This window comes from Mytilus galloprovincialis, chromosome 9, assembly GCF_965363235.1.
Source record: "Mytilus galloprovincialis chromosome 9, xbMytGall1.hap1.1, whole genome shotgun sequence".
NCBI classification, from domain to species: Eukaryota; Metazoa; Mollusca; class Bivalvia; order Mytilida; family Mytilidae; genus Mytilus; species Mytilus galloprovincialis.
Genome location: NC_134846.1, coordinates 12,300,144 through 12,322,874, shown reverse-complemented (window position 1 = coordinate 12,322,874; position 22,731 = coordinate 12,300,144). Strand labels below are relative to the sequence as shown.

The 22,731-nt window shown below is 30.9% G+C and overlaps 2 protein-coding genes across 2 annotated transcripts in view; one reads left to right on the top strand and one right to left on the bottom strand.

Moving 5' to 3' along the window:
* Positions 1 to 622: 622 nt before the first annotated feature.
* Positions 623 to 10,532, bottom strand: LOC143044414 (centromere protein X-like). Its single transcript, XM_076216421.1, has 6 exons — positions 10,370 to 10,532; positions 4,374 to 4,425; positions 3,436 to 3,489; positions 2,466 to 2,497; positions 1,842 to 1,898; positions 623 to 760 (listed from the first exon to the last, which is right to left on the bottom strand). The coding sequence occupies exons 1-6, from the start codon at positions 10,400 to 10,402 to the stop codon at positions 746 to 748; spliced, it is 243 nt and encodes an 80-aa protein (XP_076072536.1). The 5' UTR covers positions 10,403 to 10,532; the 3' UTR covers positions 623 to 745.
* A 2,152-nt stretch (positions 10,533 to 12,684) lies between these two features.
* The window catches only part of LOC143046488 (uncharacterized), a 28,831-nt gene continuing 18,784 nt past the window's right edge, over positions 12,685 to 22,731 (top strand). The window contains exons 1-2 of the mRNA XM_076219645.1: positions 12,685 to 12,808; positions 14,384 to 14,473. Coding sequence (XP_076075760.1) covers positions 12,751 to 12,808; positions 14,384 to 14,473 — 148 coding nt within the window. The 5' untranslated portion in view covers positions 12,685 to 12,750. The remainder of the gene's footprint in view (positions 12,809 to 14,383; positions 14,474 to 22,731) is intronic.

The following is a 22,731-nucleotide window of genomic DNA, read 5'->3' as shown; positions in this document are numbered from 1 at the left end:
TGAGATCTCAAAGAGTTTTTCAACTCTGAACTTAATTGACCAGTTTTTGCTTTTACTGTGTAATTCTGTATACTTAGGGAGTCTTGAACACATCATGGATCACAACAATGACCTCTCATATTATCAAAGAGAAATAAGTCCATACAGGTTGCACTTTGTAAATACAGCTGTTTCTCAAACCACACCTCTTTTGGGGAGATCTTGAATATTCATAGAAAATTAATTTTGTTTACATACTGGTTCCCAGTTATGCTCTCTGTGTTCCAGCCTTAGGAATGTTACCAGTAAATATACATGTGCATATTGTTTACATTGAAATCTATGGTATTAAACCTTTCATTCGAGGTAGGAGTAGTTAAGAAAATTAGTGTTAGTTTAAACTTTGAGAAGTTCAGGGCATATAAATGTTGAAAATATGCCACACAGCCTTATATTTTGACCTTTGAAAAAAATTGTGGTGCATATGAACTTTCAATTCTAGGATAAGATTTTTTTCAAAACTTCATAGTAAAAGTGGTACAGTTTTAGCCGTAAAAGGAGTTCCTATGGGAAATTGCATTGTCAATATTTACAGAAATGCAACCTACAGACCGTCTACCATAACACATCATGTACAAATATATTTAACAAAAGTATAATATTTTTAATAATAATGTAAAACATCGTAAGTCTATGAAATTTATAATCTATAACAGTCCATATTACACATCCACAAGGGGCCCATTCTTCATCTGGCAAAATCATCTCAGAAATCCAGCAACTGACAAAAAATAATATCTTTTTGTAAATAAACATAACAAAATAATCACACAATAGACAATTCCAAACCTTTAAGAATACATTTGATATTGAAGGTAAATTATTAGAAGCAGGTGTTTTATTATTTATGGTTATCTAAATCAACTTTTCAATTTTTTCAATTAAACTATTCACCAGCTTGATCATATATGATAATGATGTAGGGAAGTTTGAATTCATTTTAGCTAAAGATGAGGTGTAAAATAAAAAGATTTGGTTATTCGTACACAATGAAAAGTTTAACCAGGGAGATATTTGTTTGTTTTAAAGTTTTGTATTTTATCAATTTCTCTTAGTATTGATATTGGTGGTATAAGTAGAAGGCATAATATGTTCTACAGTCACTGGTACCAATGGAATGCTTGAAGTGCGAGTTTTACTGTGTGTATTGTCATGATTGTTGTGTGTTTGTTTATCCAAATTGGGTTAAGGAATAGGGGGAAGATTGAGATCTCTTAAAATATGTTTAACCATACAGCATTTTTGTGCCTGTCCCCCGTCAGGAACCTATAGCCTTTGTTTGTTTTTTTACATTTTGGTTCATCTATATGTTTTGCATATAAAAAAGAAGATGTGGTATGATTGCCAATGAGACAACTCTCCACAAGAGACCAAAACGACACATAAATTAACAACTATAGGTCACTGTACGGCCTTCAACAATTAGCAAAGCCCATACCGCATAGTAAGCTAAAAAAGGCCCAAAATGGCAATGTAAAATAATTCAAAGAAAACTAACGGTCTGAAGTTTAGTGTAGCATCCATTTCCCTGAAGTAGTACTGGTATACATATTGCTCCAAAGCAAGCTGAAGCCCTTCCTTGGGTGTGGTATTATCTCACTATATTGAAAACCCTCTGGTGGCCTTGGACTGTTTTCTGCTCTTTTTCAAGTTGTCTCTTTGACAATTTCCCTGTTTCAATTCTCAATTCTATTTTATAATTTACAATATTTTAACAGATTATTATGAAAACATTTTGCATTTTATACTTAAAACAATTACATTAATATAACTGTAAAAAGGTAAAACATATTTAAACTTACAAGTTGTGGAAGAATTTTCTCTAGATGTTCAATTGACACTGTGGTAGTGCTGTCTTTCTGAAAAAATACATTTTAAATTAAAGTTTCAACATATATTTCATTTCTGTTAATACAATCATGTCTCCCTTCCAACTGCCCTAGCACTCAGTAGTTCAATGTTTGAAGAACAATTATTTCCTGTTTTATTTCAGTTATGAAATGAGATATTTTTGTCTAGTCCAATTTGTGATTTTTAAACTCTTTTTAAAATCTAAGATTCTTTTATGTTAATTGACAGAAAAAGAACTTCAAGATTAAACACATGTTAATGAATAAACTCATCAAAGATAGATAACAGGATTAAAATCTTATATTTACGCCAGACATGCATTTCATCTACAAAAGACTCACCAGTGGCGCTCAAATAAAAAAATGTTTAAAACTTTAAAGTGGTTAAGGTGAACCTCACTTGCTTTGAATATGTTACACATGCAGGTCATTAATTTGTGTAAAGCTTCATAATAAGTCGTCAAGAAATGAGTAAGTTTTCATAAATCTGATTCATATGATAAGTAAAGTTCCAAAACAATAAAATTTGTCCCTTTGTTTATAATAAAAGAAGTATACTACATGTATATAACTCACCTCTGCCTCTTTGCATGACCTCATAATTGCCTCTGAAAATAGCAAATAAGTATTTGATCATCTAAAAATACATGTTTTTAATAGGCCAATAAATGCTTTCAATGCAAAGGTAATCTTTCCAAAGAAAAGGCTACCAGGTTAAGAGGATTATTTTGAACCCCCTAAAAAGTGAACCTGGGGTCAAAATACCTACAGCATGGTATTTCAACCCCGAGTTCACTTTTTAGGGGGGGCAAAATACCATATGACACCTGTATTCCAAAGTAGCCCCCCCCCAAAACCAAATGGACAAAGAATGTATGCATTTTTTATAAGCAAACAGTCTATCTGTCCTTGTATATAAAAAGAACTAATTTCAAGTACATATTGTCTTCTAACACGTCTCAGTTAAAGTTTTTATAATAAATGAGTATTGTGTGTTAAGAACTTGGGATCATATAAATATATACACATACAAGAGATGAAGAGAAAGTGGATCAAATTGAGACTTGTGTCTATAAACTACAATGTATAATTATCTTTTCTTTCAACTTCTGTAAAATACATGTACTTTAAATGTAAGACAAAATACTTATTACTTTAAAGAATGACCACACGGTGAAGATCTTTAAATGGAGTATATACAACATAAAATTCTAAAATAAAGACAACAACTTGATATAAGCAGAAAACAGTCATAGCGATCATTAATTATAATAGGTCTTTCACACAGCAAGAAAATCCCTCAAAATCCTGTAACTGGCTTCAACTGGCCTCTTTTAAAACATAGTGTATACTAGTTCAGTGAAATTGACACCACACTAAATTCCGAAATGTATCAATGAACCAAAACTTTAAAATACAAAACTAACAAAAAATGTACAATAAAACTCAGTTTAAAAGAAGGCAGAGTTCAATCTAAGAATAGGTAAAAGAATGATTATATAATAAAAAGTACATGAGCTCTGAACAAAACTACTGGTACACCTACCTGTTATAAAGAGTCCAATCAACTCTCTGGACAAATGTATAGCTTCACTGGTCACTAAAAGTTGAAGAATAAAACCAAAATTAAAAGGATTAAAGTTTGATATTTTTCAGGTTTCTAATTATAATATTCTTATATTCAATATTTTGTAGCATTTTTAGAGTTTTTAAATGAGATTCCTATTCATACATGATACAACAATCATTTGACAATGTTAATATAAACTCAAAGATAATCTTGATTGATAAATGTTTTCTCTAACATGCCTAATTTTAAAGTACATATGTAGCCGGTTGATAAGAAGAAAGAAGCAGCCTTACAGTGGTTGTTTTTGATTCAGGTCTGACATATTTGATTTTGCGTACATTGTTTTGTTATATATGAGCATGTCAGATTTCTCTATGAGTTGTTTTAGTCACATTTTTTAATGTCCAGCCTTTCAAAGCCACCAATGTGGTATGGGTTTTTATCATTATTGAAGGATGTACATGTATGGTGACCTTTAATTGCTTATATACATTTATTCAAATTCTGGTAGACAGTTGTCTCATCATGCTCATTGTCAGTTATCCCACATCTCCTTAGTTGTATATCATGTATATTGATAAGTAAAAAGAAGTGTGTGCAACATTAGCAAAGTTTTTATCAATAACTCTAAATAACACAGAAAACTAAATAGCTAGAACAGTAAACTAAAAGGTTTTAGACCTTATCACTATTTTAGAATCAGCAACTCTTGAACTTTTGACGTCATAAAACAATAATTTTTCCTTTGTTGTACAATGTATCAGAAATTTTCTATTCAAGATTTTGATGTCATTATTTAACTGTGAATTTTAGTGATGTATAATAATCCTAAATGGGGGACAGATAAGATAGGAAATTCTTGTAATGTACATGTAGCTGTACCTCCTTTTTGCAATTATCACTAAGAAACTTACTCTTTGTCTTCTCATCTTTGAAGAATGACTGTAACATACACTGTATTGTTTTCTGAAATATAATAATTACTTGATATTAATTTCTTTTACATCATCATCATAATCATTATGGTCATGTTCTTGATGGATATTGTTATAAGAATAAGATACATACATGTACATGCAATGTATTTCTGTTTATAATACATGAAGATGTGTAATTATATTAATCAAAAGATATAAGAAGTTCATGTGATATGAGTGCTGATGAGACAACTCTCTACCCAAACATATTTAAACATTACCATGCTTATAATAATGCAATCCTCTTATCTGATGATTTAAAAGTGCAATTTCAACATGCATTGAAGTAAATTTTGCATCATGTTTTTGCATGAAATTAACAATCTGTGAATTATCATTACCATGATTACATCATTGAATGTTCATAGATATAGGAAGATGTGGTATGAGTGCCAATGAAACAACTCTGATGCCTCCGGGTGCGGGAATTTCTCGCTACATTGAAGACCTGTTGGTGACCCTCTGCTGTTGTTTTTTATTTGGTCGGGTTGTTGTCTCTTTGACACATTCCCCATTTCCATTCTCAATTTTATCTCCATCCCAGTAACAATTTATAAAGGTAAACCATTATAGGTCAAGGTACAGTTTTCAACACAGAGCCTTTGCTCACATCGAACAGCATTTAGCATGTTTAGCATACTGTATTCATTAAGACACATACTTTCATTACTTTGCCTTCATGTCAAACATCAGGATTCTGTAATCCAGTAAAATATTTGCTATTCATGCTATTTATTGCTAACTACTAGTTTTAAAATTACTATTTTTTGTAGTATACATCATAATCATTGTACATGTACATAATTAAGATCCAATGACTTTGTCATTGCATTTGTTTTTTTAGTTGTTCATTATGTTTACTTTTTGTCTTTTTTGTAGGTACAAAATGTAACTATACACGATGGGTCTAGGTTAAGTTTGACACAATGACAGCAGGCCTTGACAATAATGCTTGTCCGGTACCAGAGCAAAAAAAGTTTGGACAAGTAAAAGCTATATCAAGCTTGTCTGATGGGACAAGTAAAATTATTCTGCAGAAAATAAATTTGATGAACAAAGTAATTATAAACAAAATAAGATAGGAGCATATAAAAATAAAGTTTTAATTTGACATGTTTACTTGCAATCCAATATTTAAAACTGGTTCTTTATCAGGTACATGTATGTTTTAACAGGTAAAAGGCATACTATTCTGGTAAACCAGTTTTACTGATCAGCGATGCTTTGCAGACATTATAAGGAAACTTTACAAGACAGTTCATCATCAGCTGGAATGATTGGGCTTCAAGTTTAATAGACAGTTTGACAACACAGAAGACATATAGGACCAAGACAAATATGTACATTGTTTTCCTTCCTTATTCCATTGTATTCTGTTGCCTTATAATAAATCATGCTGATAATTTTCTTAACAAAAAAACTTTGAAAATAAAAATGAAATTATTTACCATAAAATTCACTAAATCATATTTTATCCTAGTATTCCTAGTACATGTAGTATGTAGAAAAAAAACAGTACTTGCAACTTGCCATCATACCTCATCTTCATTTTTTTTTTATTGATTGCATTTGAATAATCTTTTTCAACTTAAAAAACATTGACAGGCCTATCAGACAGTGCCTCATGTGCATAGTCTGATGAGACTTCGGCATTTATTAAAACTAGAACCTGTGACATGACTAGATTCAGTTGTTCCGACTCATATTTTTGAAAAGTATTTCAACATGTTCAAAAGATACATTGTGTATGAATCAAATTCTGTTCTATTGTTTTAATTTATTTTGTTCCTTGAATTGACTAAAAATGCAAAAAAGGTTAGTATTAAGATTTTTTTTGGACAAGTTACAATTTTATTCGAACAAGTAAGTTTTGGTTTGTACAGTTGAAAAAAAGTTATTGTAGAGGCATGGACAGCTGTATAGGAAACAAAGTTTTGTTTGTAACTGGGGGTAGTAATAGTAAATAAGGTTCACACATGTATATGATGAAAAGTAGGGCCCGAAAAATAAATAAGGAATTGATCCACATAGGCACGAGACGGATCGACTTGGGACTTGATTTGCATCAAGGGATCTCCTGTAGTTTGTGAATGAATACTGGTATACTGGTTATAAATATAAATATCTAGGTAATATTATAGAGGCTTCTGGTAAATTCCATACATCACATATGGAACTATCAAAAAAAGGCACAAAAGTTCTATTCAGTTTGTTTAAATATATGAATAATATAGAAAATATACCTATAAATATACATAAAAAACTATTTGAATCTTTAATAAAACCAATTTTAATGTATAACTCAGAAATTTGGTATATGGACTACTATGAAAAAGTACTGAGGTCTCAGAGTAGAGCAGTAAACAATGATAAAGATTTTGATATACTTACATTAATTGATAATAGCTTTATTGAAAAGGTGAATTTAAAATTTTGCAAATTAATTCTAGGTTTAAGTAAAAAAGCAGTTAACATTGCATCAAGGGCAGAGTTAGGACAATATCCAATAGATGTATATGTAAAGGTTCAAGCACTAAAATATATGGCAAGAGTATCTAACACAGAAATTAATCCGTTGTTATATGATGCATACTGCACAACTAAACTGTTGGATGAAACAGGAACCTATTCTTGGTATACTTTTGTAAAAAATATAACTCATGAAAATAATTTAAATATATCTGATATACAAAATATTGACTTCATAAAAGAAAAATATAAAATGAATAAACACATGAAAGATATTATGCAAGAAAACTATAAAAAGCTGTTCTTTAAAAAATTAAATTCTTTAACAGAAAATAATAAATTATTTATCTATAGTAAAATCAAAAAAAAATATGAAACTGAGCCTTATTTACTTAAAGAGAATAACTTTGAAATAAGGAAAAAATTTACTAAATTAAGGGTAAGTGACCATATTTTGGAAATTGAAAGGGGTAGATACAAAAATATAAAAAGGGAAGAACGTTTATGTCAACATTGTTGTCTAAATAAAATAGATGATGAAGAACATTTTTTATTTACATGTATTAAAAATAAAGATTTGAGACTTCAATTTTTGCAGAAAGTTAGAAATACCTATTCTGATATAGATAATATGGATGATGTGGATAAATTGGTTTTATGTCTTTCGTGTCCGTCAATTATGCAGTATACGGCTCCATTTGTTAAAAAGTCATGGTCACTGAGGAGAGTGGACTCAACAACTGCATGATAGATACTTATATGTATATAATGTTTGTTCTTTTGTTGTTATTTTTGTATGATGTATTGTGTTCATTTATATATGCCTTCAACCCCATTGGGGTATAAATGTGCATTTATTCAATAAACAATTAAAGTATTGTCCACAATACTGGTATAAAAATTTTGTAACAGTATTGTAATTTTTTTTTTAAAAACAGCAATACTGGTACATTACTGATATACTAGTATCGTAGTTGTATTGTTGACTTTACTTAAAAATTTGTAAGGGTTCCGCGGAACCCAGTGTCTCGCCTATTTTTGCTGTAAATCACAGGCTCAACAACAATGAGGAAAAAAATCAATAAAAATATTCCTCTTGTTACTATTTTATGATTGTAAGAAAATCTAAGTCCATTTGAAAGTAAATTACAGAAAAAAACAGAGTAATCTTTTTACAAACTTTACTTCTGGATACAATCTTATGATCATAAATAAGGTTATTTCCAAGTTTGGTACAAACCCAGGATAGTTTAAGAAAGTTATTTAAATTTTAAAAACTTTAACCACAGAGTGAATGTAATGGTTCCCTGCAGAAAAAACTAAGTCCATTTATAAGTAAAATACGGAAAAAATTGAATTTTATTTTTACAAAATTTTCTTCTGGATACTATCTTATGATCATAAACAAGCTTCTGTCCAAGTTTGGTACAAACCCAGGATAGTTAAAGAAAGTTATTAAAATTCTAAAAACTTTAACCACAGAGTGAATGTAATGTTTCCCCGCAAAAAAAACTAAGTCCATTTATAAGTAAAATACGGAAAAAATGGAATTTTATTTTTACAAAATTTACTTCTGGATATTATCTTATGATCATAAACAAGCTTCTGTCCAAGTTTGGTACAAACCCAGGATAGTTTGAGAAAGTTATTAAAATTCTAAAAACTTTAACCACAGAGTGAATGTTTTGTTTCCCCGCAGAAAAAACTAAGTCCATTTATAGTAAAATACGGAAAAAATGGAATTTTATTTTTACAAAATTTACTTCTGGATACTATCTTATGATCATAAACAAGCTTCTGTCAAAGTTTGGTAGAAATCCAGTATAGTTTAAGAAAGTTATTAAAATTTCAAAAACTTTAACCACAGAGTGAATATTTGTTGACGCCGCCGACGACGCCGACGACGACGGAATGTAGGATCGCTTAGTCTCGCTTTTTCGACTAAAGTCGAAGGCTCGACAAAAATGTATAATGAAAAATGAATTTTAAGAAAAATAAGTTATTGAAAATCAAAAAGGAGATTAAATGAACTCATAAAGATTATTATATAGGATAATTGTGAAATTAATTAAAAATAATTACTTTACTCACAAACCTAAATTGACACCAAACAGATACACATTGTACAAATAAACAAAAGATTATTGCATTTAAATCATATTATGCAAACAATTGTTAATTATATAAAACTAATTGCTCTTCGTTTTATCATATTTCTATATTTTATTTAATTCGTTTTAAATAAAATATCATCTTATTCATGTTTAATCATGTTTGAGTTATTATCTATTAAATTTAGGCAAATTATTACATTCTATCACTGTAAATTCTTTTACAGAAAATCCACAAAATACCTAAAAATCCCTATAGGAAGTATATATGTGTGTGTGTGTGAGGGGGGGGGGGGGGGGTTGTACAAATGCCATACAAAGTAGAAATAGACAATTCCAATGCTGATGATACAGAGCTATATCACTAAAATATACTTTGAGTCTGGGAAAGAGAGAGATTAAAGAAAACATAGAAGCATGGCAAAGAGTTTGTTAAAATGCTGAGACAGTAGGGTAAAACATCAGAAGATTTAAAACTTTTTTTGATGACAATCAAATTATGTACCATCACTGCCATCATCAGTTAAACATACAATTATTCCTTATAAAATTGTCATGTCATGATTTAATTTCATTATGCCACAGGCACTTGTCTCAGAAAAAAAATTCCTATATACCTTAATATAACACAAGTTTGACAAATTTTCAGCGGTTGGAAAAAAATATTACGATTGACATACTTGGGTAGGATTGCTACGGATGATTTCGACAATAAATGTAGACGTGTTATACACCATTGTATAGATAAATCAATTTAGATTTACGATATTACAAGTTTAAGTGGGGTTGACAGCCTAGAAAGCGGCATATAACGGAATTTCGTCACCGAATGACATTTTTCGAAAAATGCAAGTTAAGTACCTTGTGTTATATTAAGGTATAAATAGGAAAAAAATTTCTGAGACAAGTGCCTGTGCATCATGCATATATAAATGTGACACCTTTAGTAAAATATTAATTACCTAGTATATGTGTATTGTTTATTTTAAAAAAAAACCCACAATACTGGTACAATACTGGGATACAATACTGGCACAAAATTATTATACCAGTAATTTGCGAACAATACACTAACAACTGATGTGTTGTTTTAATATTATAATTGTCTGTATTTGGATCACGCCTCTATTGTGCTCTTTCCAATAAAATATTGAATTGAACTACAGGAGATTTACATGACATGATAAAAGGCGGATTTAGGGGTAGTATACATATAAAGTGAATTATATGAATCTATATATAAGGTTCCTAGACCCAGATTAGTCTGTACAACAGTCACTCAACACTCAAAAGTCATTTGCCTGATCATGCTGACAAATTTTCATGATTTTGGGACGAGTATATACTATATACTTTTTTAAAAAGGGCTCCGTATTCCTCAGTCATGGTAATCTTATACAGTTAACGTTAGATTAAAATGTGTCAGTGATCATCCACTTGCAAGCTGCTCAGTCATTTGACAAAAATAATGTCAAGAGAACTTTCGAAATTTTCCGCCACTAACCGGATATCATTATAATAACTTTGGACTCAATTTCGGTTGGGATTCATGAGTCCGGATAAAATTTTTCACCAGCAGCTCAAACTTAATGTGTCCTTTGCTGCTTGGTCAGCGGTTTTAAGAACGAAATTTACAATTCCAATCACATAGGCATGAAAAAATGAATTAAAAAAAAAACACCTCCCAAAAAAATCCAAAATAAATCAAAGCACTTGGCAGCTGTGATGGAAAAAAAATATCAATTGATTATAGATCAATATTATATTTGAATATAGTTTTTAAACTTGTCATTTATTATGGTTTAATGTTTATTTAAAAAAAATAATTCTAAATAATTTTGAAACCCTTTTCTGTAATCTTTATATTTTAGCACACATTTATTTTCTATTCTTTTATTGGTAGTTGAAACAAGAAACATATGCAGCAGTGGTCGATCCAGGGGGTGGGTAGGGTGTGTCCAGGGGTTGGAACCCCTCCTTTTAAAGATCAAGGGTTTTGAATGGGGATTTATGGTTTGAACTTCCCCTTGGTTAGAAAACTGTTTAGAATAGCTGGATCCGCCCTTGTACATGCATATAGAATGCTACTAATAGCAACTGACTATAGAATGAAATTTAAAACAGTTTGGCTGTGGCGATTGATTGACACATTAAATTCATCCATTGACTGGGACAATTTACGTGAACGTTTGTCTGTAACGACCACTGTTCACGACGTACCTACGATAGACATTTAAACTGTGGGGTCACCAAAGGTTTCTTAACGCTTTTAATTATAAAATAATTCGAAAAATTAATCAGGAATAACCTTTATGTTTTGATTTATATAATTGATATAAATCAAAACATCGCGTTATTTCTGATTAATTTTTCGAATTACTTTATTAAGGTGTTGAGAACCTTTGGTGACCCCATAGTTTAAGTGTCTTTTAAAAGTACATAGTGAGAAGTGGTCGTTACATACAAACGTTCCCCTAAATTGTCCCAGTCAATGGATGAATTTTTAAATGTGTCAATCAATGGCCACAGCCACACTGTTTTGAATTTCATTCTATATATGTTATATTATCGGCCTAGCTGCAATGATCAGATCGTACATTTCATATTAGGTCTATGTTATAGGCTTCTATAGACAAGAAGGTAAACTTAATTTAAGTAGTACATCTTTGAACCGAAGAAGAGAATATAAGGCTTCAGTCACAATGCATATCATGTATATGTGTGACCTACTAAAATACACGCTTAAAATGGACATTTCACGTTTTTTGTTATTATATTACACCAAGGAATTGTACAGTAAGACTATAACTATACAAATCCGTGATTACACTGTTTTTATCAATTGATGGTAAATAAGTGAACATGATTTGAACTTTTAAAAATTTTATATTTTTTTTAATTTAATTCACTTGTGCACTTTATTTCGGGACCACGTGTTATCATGAATGATACGTTTTATTGAGTAATGCAATTGCTTAAGGAATAACATGTGATGTGCAGTAAGCCAATCAGAATAAAGTATAATAATGAAACATACATCTAGTGTAATTATATATTACCACATAAACCAACAAGATTGCTTTTTTTACGTTTCACGTTTCATTTATTCACATCTCTAAATTATCCTATGTACAACTGTATTGTCTTGTTTTCTTGTAAGTTGCATATATAACACTACTTTTCGAAGCATGTACTATTATAATGAAACGTTTCATAACTTTCTAGAATGCCACGTGCACTGATAACAATTCCTTAACAATTACTAGATGATACATAAGGCCTCCACGTGATTGTTATTATATTTTACCAAAGTACGGGGAAAATAAGCAAACAAAGTAAATAAATTTACTCAAGTAATACGTTGAAAAAATATTATTCTGTGAAACCAGTTACACAATGTCATGACACAGATTTTTATATGTGCTGACGATAATGGATCAAGTGTTAATTTAATATAATAAATATAATTCGATTATTAGTTGTACTTTCAAACATGTTGTTTAATACACTGTTCTAACTAATAGACTGAAAAGGCAAATAAGATTTGTTTACTATAACACTATTGAAATTTAAATTATTTGATTTTATGTTTAACACTATGAATATGAATGAAAGAAGTTGTCGTGACCCTTAAATAAAACGAATCTTTTCGTTCACAGCAATTCAAATGTAGGAATAAAAAACCTAAAGACGCGTTTACACAAAATCATGTATAATCATCATATTTTATAAAAATGACTATAAAAAACAACATTGTGTTAGCAGCACTTGTCCTGTTATGGAAATCATATGGTAAGACCTAAATTGCTTTTTTTATATGTATTATTTTTTGATTGTATTAAAGTGTTTTTTTTTTTCTGTTTTTTTCTTCATTTTAAATAAATAACAACAGTCTCAAAGATATGCAATTAAGATATGTTCACATATCAATTTTGTTACATGGCACTTAGTTTAAAACATATTTTATTGTCTAAATAAACAACAGGATTGATACAAGTTTTAACAACTTAGCACAAACCTCTCAAAATAAGTACAGTATACAAAAATGTCAAGTTGACAGCAATATATAATTTAATATAATATGAAAAATATATAAATAAATATTAAATGTTTATACGAGTACATTTTAAGATACAACAATATCATTTTAAGAATTGTTTTGTATGGCGTATATATTAACTAGTATATAAAAAAGAAGACGTGGCATGATTGCCAATGAGACAACTATCCACAAAAGACCAAAATGACACAGACATCAACAAATATAGGTCACAGTACGGCCTTCAACAATGAGCAAAGCCCATACCCCATAGTCAGCTATAAAAGGCCCCGATAAGACAATGTAAAACAATTCAAACGAGAAAACTAACGGCCTTATTTATGTAAAAAAAAAATGAACTAAAAACAAATATGTAACACATAAACAAACGACAACCACTGAATAACAGGCTCCTGACTTGGGAGTCGGGACAGGCACAAAGAATGTATATTTCTAAAAAGAACATGGTACTTTTGTTATATTCTTTTCGCAATTTGATTTATAGATTTTGTATTTTCCTCCTTTGTGGTTTCAAGTTAGAAATTTGCAATAAAACGCTAATATTTTAAAAAGAAGAATATCATTATTTAAAAAATTTGCATGATTGTAGTTATTATTTGAAAGAAACAAACTAAAAAAAAAATGTGAAAAAATAGTGTTGCTCATTGGTCAAGACGTCGTAAGTAATAAAATATATATATATTCTAATTCTGATTTCCTCCCTTTCTCCCACAAACAACTTCTGACAAATAAATGAACACTTTAAATAAAGGGGGGGCAAAATAGAAACGTTTAACTAAAATATTAATATTCGATAAAAGTATTACAAAAGCAACTCTGAAAATATATTCATTATTTCCATGCATTTGATGTGATTCTACTTTTAGTATAATATATTCATATATTGTATTATATATTCACATGATAATGATATATCCTGAATGTGCATGAAATAGTTGCCACTGTACCTTCAATCGTCAATTGTTTTATTATGTTAATTTCTAATACAATAGAGATTAGCACCACATAGAGTTACCATTATTTTGACTATAACAAGTAACAAACATAGTATTGTGTACACTTAACGGCAATTTAAAACTGGTTATAAATTGATTGGCCTCCCTTTTTTTTTTATAACACTCTTAATATGTTAAATTTTATTCAACCTATGCCAATATATTTTCATACAATTTTATACCTAAATTTTAAAATGTTGGCATAGGTTGAATGAACCTGTTTGCCGTTAATTTGTCATTTGATTGCTTGTTCTTCAATGAAATATATCCCGTTGGTAACCTTCATTAACAACATGGAATTGTTTATTGTAGTTGTTAGTGCTCTAACTGTATGTACGACAGACTTATCAACTGGAGAGAAACACGGACTTACCAACAAAAATTCTGTTAACGCTGAAACAGGTAACCTGTGATTACATGTTTCACTTGATAAGTTACATTGTATCATGGTATTAAAATAAATGATAAGTTTCCACAATGATCAACTTGGAATGTGTTTTTTTTTAAATATAAAATTGAGAATGAAATGCACGGCCGACTATGGCAAGCCGTTCTCGTCAAAACTATGTTTAAATCATTTTTCGAGAAATCTTCACACTGAGAATTACAAAAAAACACACTGAGATTTAAAAACTTCAAAACACACACTGAGAATTAAAAATTACACACTGAGAATTAAAAATTACACACTGAGATTGCATAAAGACGCACTGAGATTACAAAAATGAAAAACACACACTGAGAATTGAAAATTACACACTGAGAATTGAAAATAACACACTGAGATTTCAAAAAGACACACTGAGAATAAATAAACTGAAAAACACACACTGAGAATTGTTAATTACACACTGAGATTTCAAAAATACACACTGAGATTAATATGCAAATTACTAATGAATATTCATGACATGAATAATTCAACAGATTAATATCTTGACCTCAAAAACTCTTTTCATTATAGTGAAATGCGATTCCTTCAACCAATTAACATTCGTAATAAATTTCATGACTTATAACATCGCTCATATTCACAAGTTTGTTGCCTATAATTCATATCATTACTACCAGTGTATCGGGACTTAAAACCGTTTTAGCATGGGTCCTTTTTAAAAAGTCTTCCAACTGTTACCCTGATTTCGCAAGTTAATCTTTTATATTTTTGTTACGTTTATATGCTATTATAGACACTTGAGTAAAAACTTCACTGCATTATTTGTTTTTCAGTGCAAATTGTTCCAAGTTTTCTTATAATTTTAATATAAAGTTTTCACCATTTGGTATAAATATTTTGTAATAAGAATAAGCGGGTATTTTTCTTGTCCTTGTATTTCTAAAGTTTTTTTTATGAATAATTTGGAACCAAATCGAAGGACTAACGAGTTCTGTCCCCTAGTTGCTTTAAGCTTGTGATAGATTTAGATTACGTATGCTAATTAGATATGTGAGCATAAAAAGTGCGCACAAATCTCAGTGCGTCATTTTAAATTCTCAGTGTGTAATTTCAAATTCTCAGTGTGTGTTTTCAATTTATTTATTCTCAGTGTGTCTTTTTGAAATCTCAGTGTGTTATTTTCAATTCTCAGTGTGTAATTTTCAATTCTCAGTGTGTAATTTTCAATTCTCAGTGTGTGTTTTTCATTTTTGTAATCTCAGTGCGTCGTTATGAAATCTCAGTGTGTAATTTTTAATTCTCAGTGTGTGTTTTGAAGTTTTTAAATCTCAGTGTGTTTTTTTTATAATTCTCAGTGTGTAAATTTCTCGAAAAATGGTTTAAACATAGTTTTGACGAGAACGGCTTGCCATAGCCGACACTCGGCTAACCGAGAGATTGGTCGGTTAATCTATATTGAGTATGCGGCTATATGGGCGATTGGTCTGTTAATCGGGTTGGTTATACGTCTGTTAAGAGTAAAACGCTTAAATTAATGCTAAACTCTATTAAATATACAGATTTTTGGCATGTTATAAGAACCAAATCAAAAAAAGAAAAGTGTCTGACAAAATGATATCTATCATAGAACATTTTGCACTTGTAAAGACATTTCATAGTCTCCGCAGTTTTCAGTAAAACTAAAAGGCGTCGCGCAACAATGTAGTATTATGCTTATACGCATAGCAATTTTTTTTAATAAAAGGCGAAACAAACAAATTTAGATATCATTTAAAGGACAAAAAATAGTACTGTGGTTCTATAAAATAAATTGACATTAATAAATATTTCATAATTGTTAAATAACGTGAATAATACCACGTTTTAGTGAAAATTATTGGAATAAAGTCTGTTAATGGATTGGACAATTGAAATTGTGTCAGTTAAGAGTTATTTAGCCAAGACAATAATTTTGCTACCTTTATATTTTCCCCTTGAAAAATTTAAGAATGAGATGTTACTGAGTAATTAAAAATGACAATACGGTGCCACAGTATCCTAGAAAGAGCATTTTTATTTTGACTTTCTTTTATTGAAGGGTGTGTCACTTCAATATAGCGTGATATGGATTGGACTGTAGAATATGCATGAATTTTTTATTGACGTTTTCAATCAGCCTTAATTTTTGTCTCTGTTCGAAGTAGCACGTTCTCAATTCCGACTGAAAGTGTCTTTCTAATACAACACAGGGTACATAAAACGTGTTCTCGTTCACATATGAACATGGTATTTGTCACTTGACGTTAAACCCTGATTCGTCAGCATCATCCAATTTGTTCTTTTCTTCTATTACTTAATCATATGTTGTTTACAAATCACTCTAAAGAAGTAAACGGAAAGGAGCGAATGCAGCTACATTTGCATGGTTAATTTAAGTTTCAATTTATTTTATTCCGTTTAGTTCCTTTCTACATAAGTGCAGAGGAGAACTACAGTTGTCTATGGTGGCCGGTGAAGTCCATTTCGCCTTTTCGCGATTTCGGCTTTCATATTCTATAGGGCGAAAACGCGATATCGCGAAGTCGAAAACGTGAAAACGCGAAGTCGAAAACAAGAAATCGGTTTCGCGTTTTTGCGTTTTCGACTTCGCAATTTCGCGTTTTCGCCATATAGAATATGTAAGGCAAAAACGCTAAAGCGCTAAAACGCAAAATGGCATTAAACTGCCACCATAGTTGTCCGCATGTAAACTTCTAGATTTTGTCACCAATATAAGTACGTCGCAATCCGTTACTGTTTCAACAGCCATCGGTGTTTCATGTGTGTGTTCTTGAACAAGTATTATTTTTCTCTCGTTTTTAGCAATGTACATGTATCACTCTCTACTTTCTTTAAATATATTATTCTATATTTTGCGTTTCCATCCAGATTCTCGTGTATACTAGAGGGTCCGGATAGGGGGTATTGTTTATTTCTGTATTCTTTAAATTGTTATGTCATTTTTTTTTTACATTTTATTTATCTTACTCATTATTCTTTCTTTTTTTTCATATTTTGTCATCCCAATATATTTTACTTACTGATGTTTAGTTACATTACGACGTTTATCTCTGATTTATATACTGGTTACCAATGTAGATGACAAATTTGTGTCCTTCATGACAATTAAGGTTCATGTGGACCCTATGGCTAAAATGGACGTATTTTCACCTCAAAATTTACTCTGAGTACAGGCAAACCTGTGCATCTGGAAAAGTTTTAAGGCATAGCATGCCCTAGATAAATAGAATTTAAATGCATTGTATGATTTAGAAAATTCATAACTTAACTGGATTTTGCCGTACACTTTTTTTCGTCCCTGCAGAAGATGATAAAATTAACAAACAGTTGAGTTTACCTTGATATGGTCCACTCAGGTACACAGTTCAAATCACCAATTATTATCAAGTATCTATTGTCCATCTATTGTCCATGTCAATTAATACAGCTCACTTCAATTATTACCTGTGGGGAAGTTCTCAAACCTGTTTCCCAACTTAGTTTATTTTGGCACCTTCTGGAGGAATGAAAAAAAGTGCACGGCAAAATCCTGGTAAGTTTTTTTTCTTTCTAAAACATAAAACATGTTTGAAATTTATTTATCTAGGGCATGCTATGCCTGAAATTTTTTATAAATGCGCAGGTTTGTCTGTACTCAGAGTAAATTTTGAGGTGAAAATACAGCCATTTTAGCCATAGGGTCCACATGAACCTTAAACAGAATCAACATGATATATGCGATCATTCTTGGATGAAATTAATATTACTTTAATATTACACTTTTTGAAACCATTTTTATCAATTTTCAATTTCATGTGTTGTTTCCGTATATGTTATGTTTGAAAATTCATTGCTCATGTGTTGTTTTCGTATATTGTAGCCGCTCGTCTTGAGCTTACTCATTTGATCCGATAACACCCCATATATCAATAAAATTATACTTTTATTGTTATTCATAACTCTTAACAGACCAATTAACAGACCGGGTTTTATACATCCGACCCATTAACAGACCAGGTTTTAAATAAAGATTGATTTATGTCACCGAAATACAGATTTTCGTGTAGATTTTTCACACAATGATATCCATATGGTTAACAAACATAATGCCTTTCTGTTTTCGATGTTCATAATATTAAATACAAGTAAATTTAACCAATGTGTCATTTTGTGTACATTTTATGTGTGTGAAATGTGTATAAATTTATTGATGAGTAACCCGCCTTTTCATTTTATAGATCGTACATCGAAGCTAGAAAAATAATAATTACACCACTGAATTCAGTGCATTGAATTGTTTTGTTAGACATGAAAACTTTTTATGGTGGAAATATATTTAGAAAGTTATACAATGAAACATGCTGAACTTTCAATGATTTTCTCGATAACACCTGATTAACAGACTTTAGCAAACCCGATTAACAGACCAACCGCCGATATAGCCGCATACTCAATATAGATTAACCGACCAATCTCTCGGTTAGCCGAGTGTCGGCCGTGTTACTGCTAGAAAATATGTCCGAAAACTTTGCATTCGGTTCTTTAATAGTTATCCCATAAGGACGCGGTGTGTCAGTGTAAGATCAGCCCGATGGCCGGAGGCCAGAGGGTGATCTTACACTGACACACCAAGTCCGAATGGGATAACTATTTTACATCCCAGCTGTTTTAGATTAGACGAAAAACCATTTACAATTCATAAAATCTAGTTTAGAACGCCACACAACCATTATGATATACTTTATATATTACTATATGATGTATACCCTTTATGACCCCCTAACACGATGAGTAGATATCAAACAATGTCAACTCGCCCCACTGGCCAATCGGCCCACACTATATCGTCACTTTATGAAAAAATCGCCCCACTCTTGTAACCGACTCTCCCAACTTTAAAAAAGTGTAAAATCAAATTGAACAATCAGTCTGACAAGTCATTTATTTAACGAAAAGGGTTTAAACCACACTGAGTAAAGGTCTGCCAACTCGCTCCAGTTATAAAAATATCTTGCTTCCTTTAAGTATATTAAATTTCTGATAGTTCGTATCCAGTCGTCCTGGTGAAGTGGTATGTGTCGTGGCTTGATATGCTAAAGGTCTTGAGTTCGAATCCCAGCATATACACTGGATTTTTTCTACGTGAATTTTGATAGATAGTCTTCTCCGTATAATTAATTATAAGTTTTATACTGGATTTGACATTCCCGCCAAAAGTTTACAGAACAAAGGAAAGCATGCATAACAAAGAAACTTAAACTGGGGTGATCTGGTAGGGGTGATCCAGCTCAGATCACCCCTGTTAGAACAAAGGAGCTGGGATGTAAACGTAATGAACATTTAAATGACATAGAGTTTATAAGTGTGAACAAATCTTATGTACAGGTAATTAAACAAGGTGTATAGATGTGAGCAAATCTTATGTACAGGTAATTAAACAAGGTGTATAGATGTGAACAAATTTAAATGTGAAACCAATGTCCGGTACATTAAACTAATTGTAAACAAGTTTACTGTACATGGAGTTTGGTGTGAACACGGCCTAAGATTAATAGTAAGTTAAATAATTTAATTACGACTTAATCAATTCTACGGCGGGTTCAAAATCTATGGCAGATTTCTAATCGATGGCAAATATGTGACGTCAAACAAATCAAATCTATGGCAGATTTTTGTTTTCTCTAAATCTATGGCGGATCCTTGGGGAAAGAGTAACATATAACGTCACCATTGAATAAGGCCATATTACATCGTCGCGTTCGCTAACGATGGCGGAACCCATATATTTGACGCCCAATCTCATATAAGTCTTGCAAATATGGCTCCTGAGTTTGAATTGGTCCACTGTTGAACAGATATACTTTTTGATTACGTCACATTTGCCATAGATTATGAATCTTCCATAAATTTGCCCCCCTTTTTCTATAGATTTGAGTCATACAAATATACCAGGTATAATCTATATATCAGTCCTATTAGTCCAGTCGATTTACGCAAATTTTAGCAAAATTCCTCAGATTGTGGTAAAAGCATGAAATTTGACATTATAGTAGTATATGTCATGGAAAACTTTTTTTAGCTATAGACCCACTTCGAAAGTCTAATTTGGCGGGAAAGGCGGTAATTTTTAAAATGGCGGACGTTTGATTTTGATAAAAATACTTTTAAAATTCATGAAAAATATATTTGTATGAAATCTGGTAAAAAGAGTGACTTTGCTTTTGTCATTTACCTTGTTGAACAAACTTTATGAAAATATCAAAGCATGTTGATTTTAAGTCCTGGATATGAAATGTAAATAGAAACGAAATTATAAAATAAAATGAATTATAAAACACAGAGAATTAAAGTCTTAAATATCAAAATTGAAAATTTTAAATTAAAGTCCAAAATAATAAACGAAGCTGCTTTTTGCACTGTCACACATATCTCCTCGAACTATTCTAACAGCTTTGGCTATGATATTGCCTTCAGCGACATATAAGACATTGCCTGTTTCAGAACGTCCCCAATATTATATATTCGTTTAAAATCAGGATAATGACGCTACCTTTCATGTGTGCTTGCATATCTTCTATAGCAGCTAGAAGTATCCAATTTTTCAGGATCGCTGTATTAATCATTCCTTATATGACAACTTTAAGTTGCTTCATGTGTTAAATGTACAATTTAGCGATTCAAGCAAGTTCGTAGATTGCGCAATATTTGTTCCAGACTGTGAGTCGTCGTTGTATTCTATTAATTCGACAAGCATAATTCAACGGATAACAGATCCATGACTTTCTTTCTGTGTCTTTGGATTCTGCCTTGTTGTGCAGTTTTAACAAACAAACAAAATTAAATATCCAGCACTAAGTTTGGATAAGAGAATTCCATGGCTTTTACTCAACTTCCATGTGGAGTGATGCGAGAAAGTAATTAAATGTGCAACATCTTCGTATGGTAGCATCTAAGGACTGCTAACCAGTTCCAATGTTTATGTCTGAGTGTTCTTTTTGGTATCTGCCGGGAATTGTAAATCCTCACGTGTCCTCATGGCGTTTCACAATTGTTTTCAGTCTATTTGTTCATTAGATGTTTTTAGCTCAAGTGATTTCAATATCTACAATTTGTATCCTTTTTAATATATAGTATTGTCATACATAATATGTTATGTACGTTATGTTCTGTGGTCAAAAATACTTTAACAAACTTGCAAGTAAAAGAAATGATGTATTAGATACATTTGATTTGTCAACATGTACATGTCTGATATGAAATGCATCACAACTTTAGTATAAATGTAAGTAGCAAATTATAAAAAAAATGCAAATAATGATATCTCAAAATTTTTTGTTTTCAAAAGGGCCATCATTCAAGATGGCCACCAGCACTTCAATATCTGAAGTAATCAGATGATAGTCTTTGTCATTAGTGATTTATGCTCTTCAACTTTGTATATGTTTGGATTTATAACTATTTTGATCTGAACGTCATTGATGAGGGTTATGTAGACGAAACGCGCGTCAGGCGTGTTAAATTATAATACTGGTATCTTTGATAACTTTTTATGTACAAAAGATAATCAAAACTGGTAAAGCCATTTATTTTTTTGTAATTCTATAAAAATGATTTCTACTAATTGTTTGGTGGTCATTTTAAAATGGCTGCCCGAGCGTCCATTTTGTTTTCTGAATTGGGTTCATAGCTATAATTGTTTACTATGACCTTAACAAAAACCCCACAAAGTTAAATGCTTTTACCACAATCTGAACAATTGTTTCACAAATCGACTGAACTATAAACCGTTGGTCAGTAAAGTAATGGTTATACAATATTACACAGCTTGCATATTTTGCTGCAACATTTTATTTGAGATACCCCCGGAATTAATTTGCTAAAAAAAGAAAATACTGCTTTAAAAACAACTATTTGTGCTACACATTCATTTTTTATTTGAAGAATATGAACAAAATTTGCCAAAGTGTTTCTAAATTGAATCTTTTTTTTAATCGTAAATAACCCAAAAAATATTTATATGTTTGGAAATGACATCATAAAACTATAACCTCAGAAAACACACGAGCATATGCACTTATAATTTAATTAAAATTGAGTTTAAACATATTTTATTTGCATAAAGACAAATTGGATAAGACAAGTCAAACAGACTTATTTCGTGTGTATGTGCCTGTCCCATGTCAGGAGCCTGTTATTTAGTGGTTTTCGTTTGTTGATGTGTTACATATATGTTTTTCGTTCATTTTTG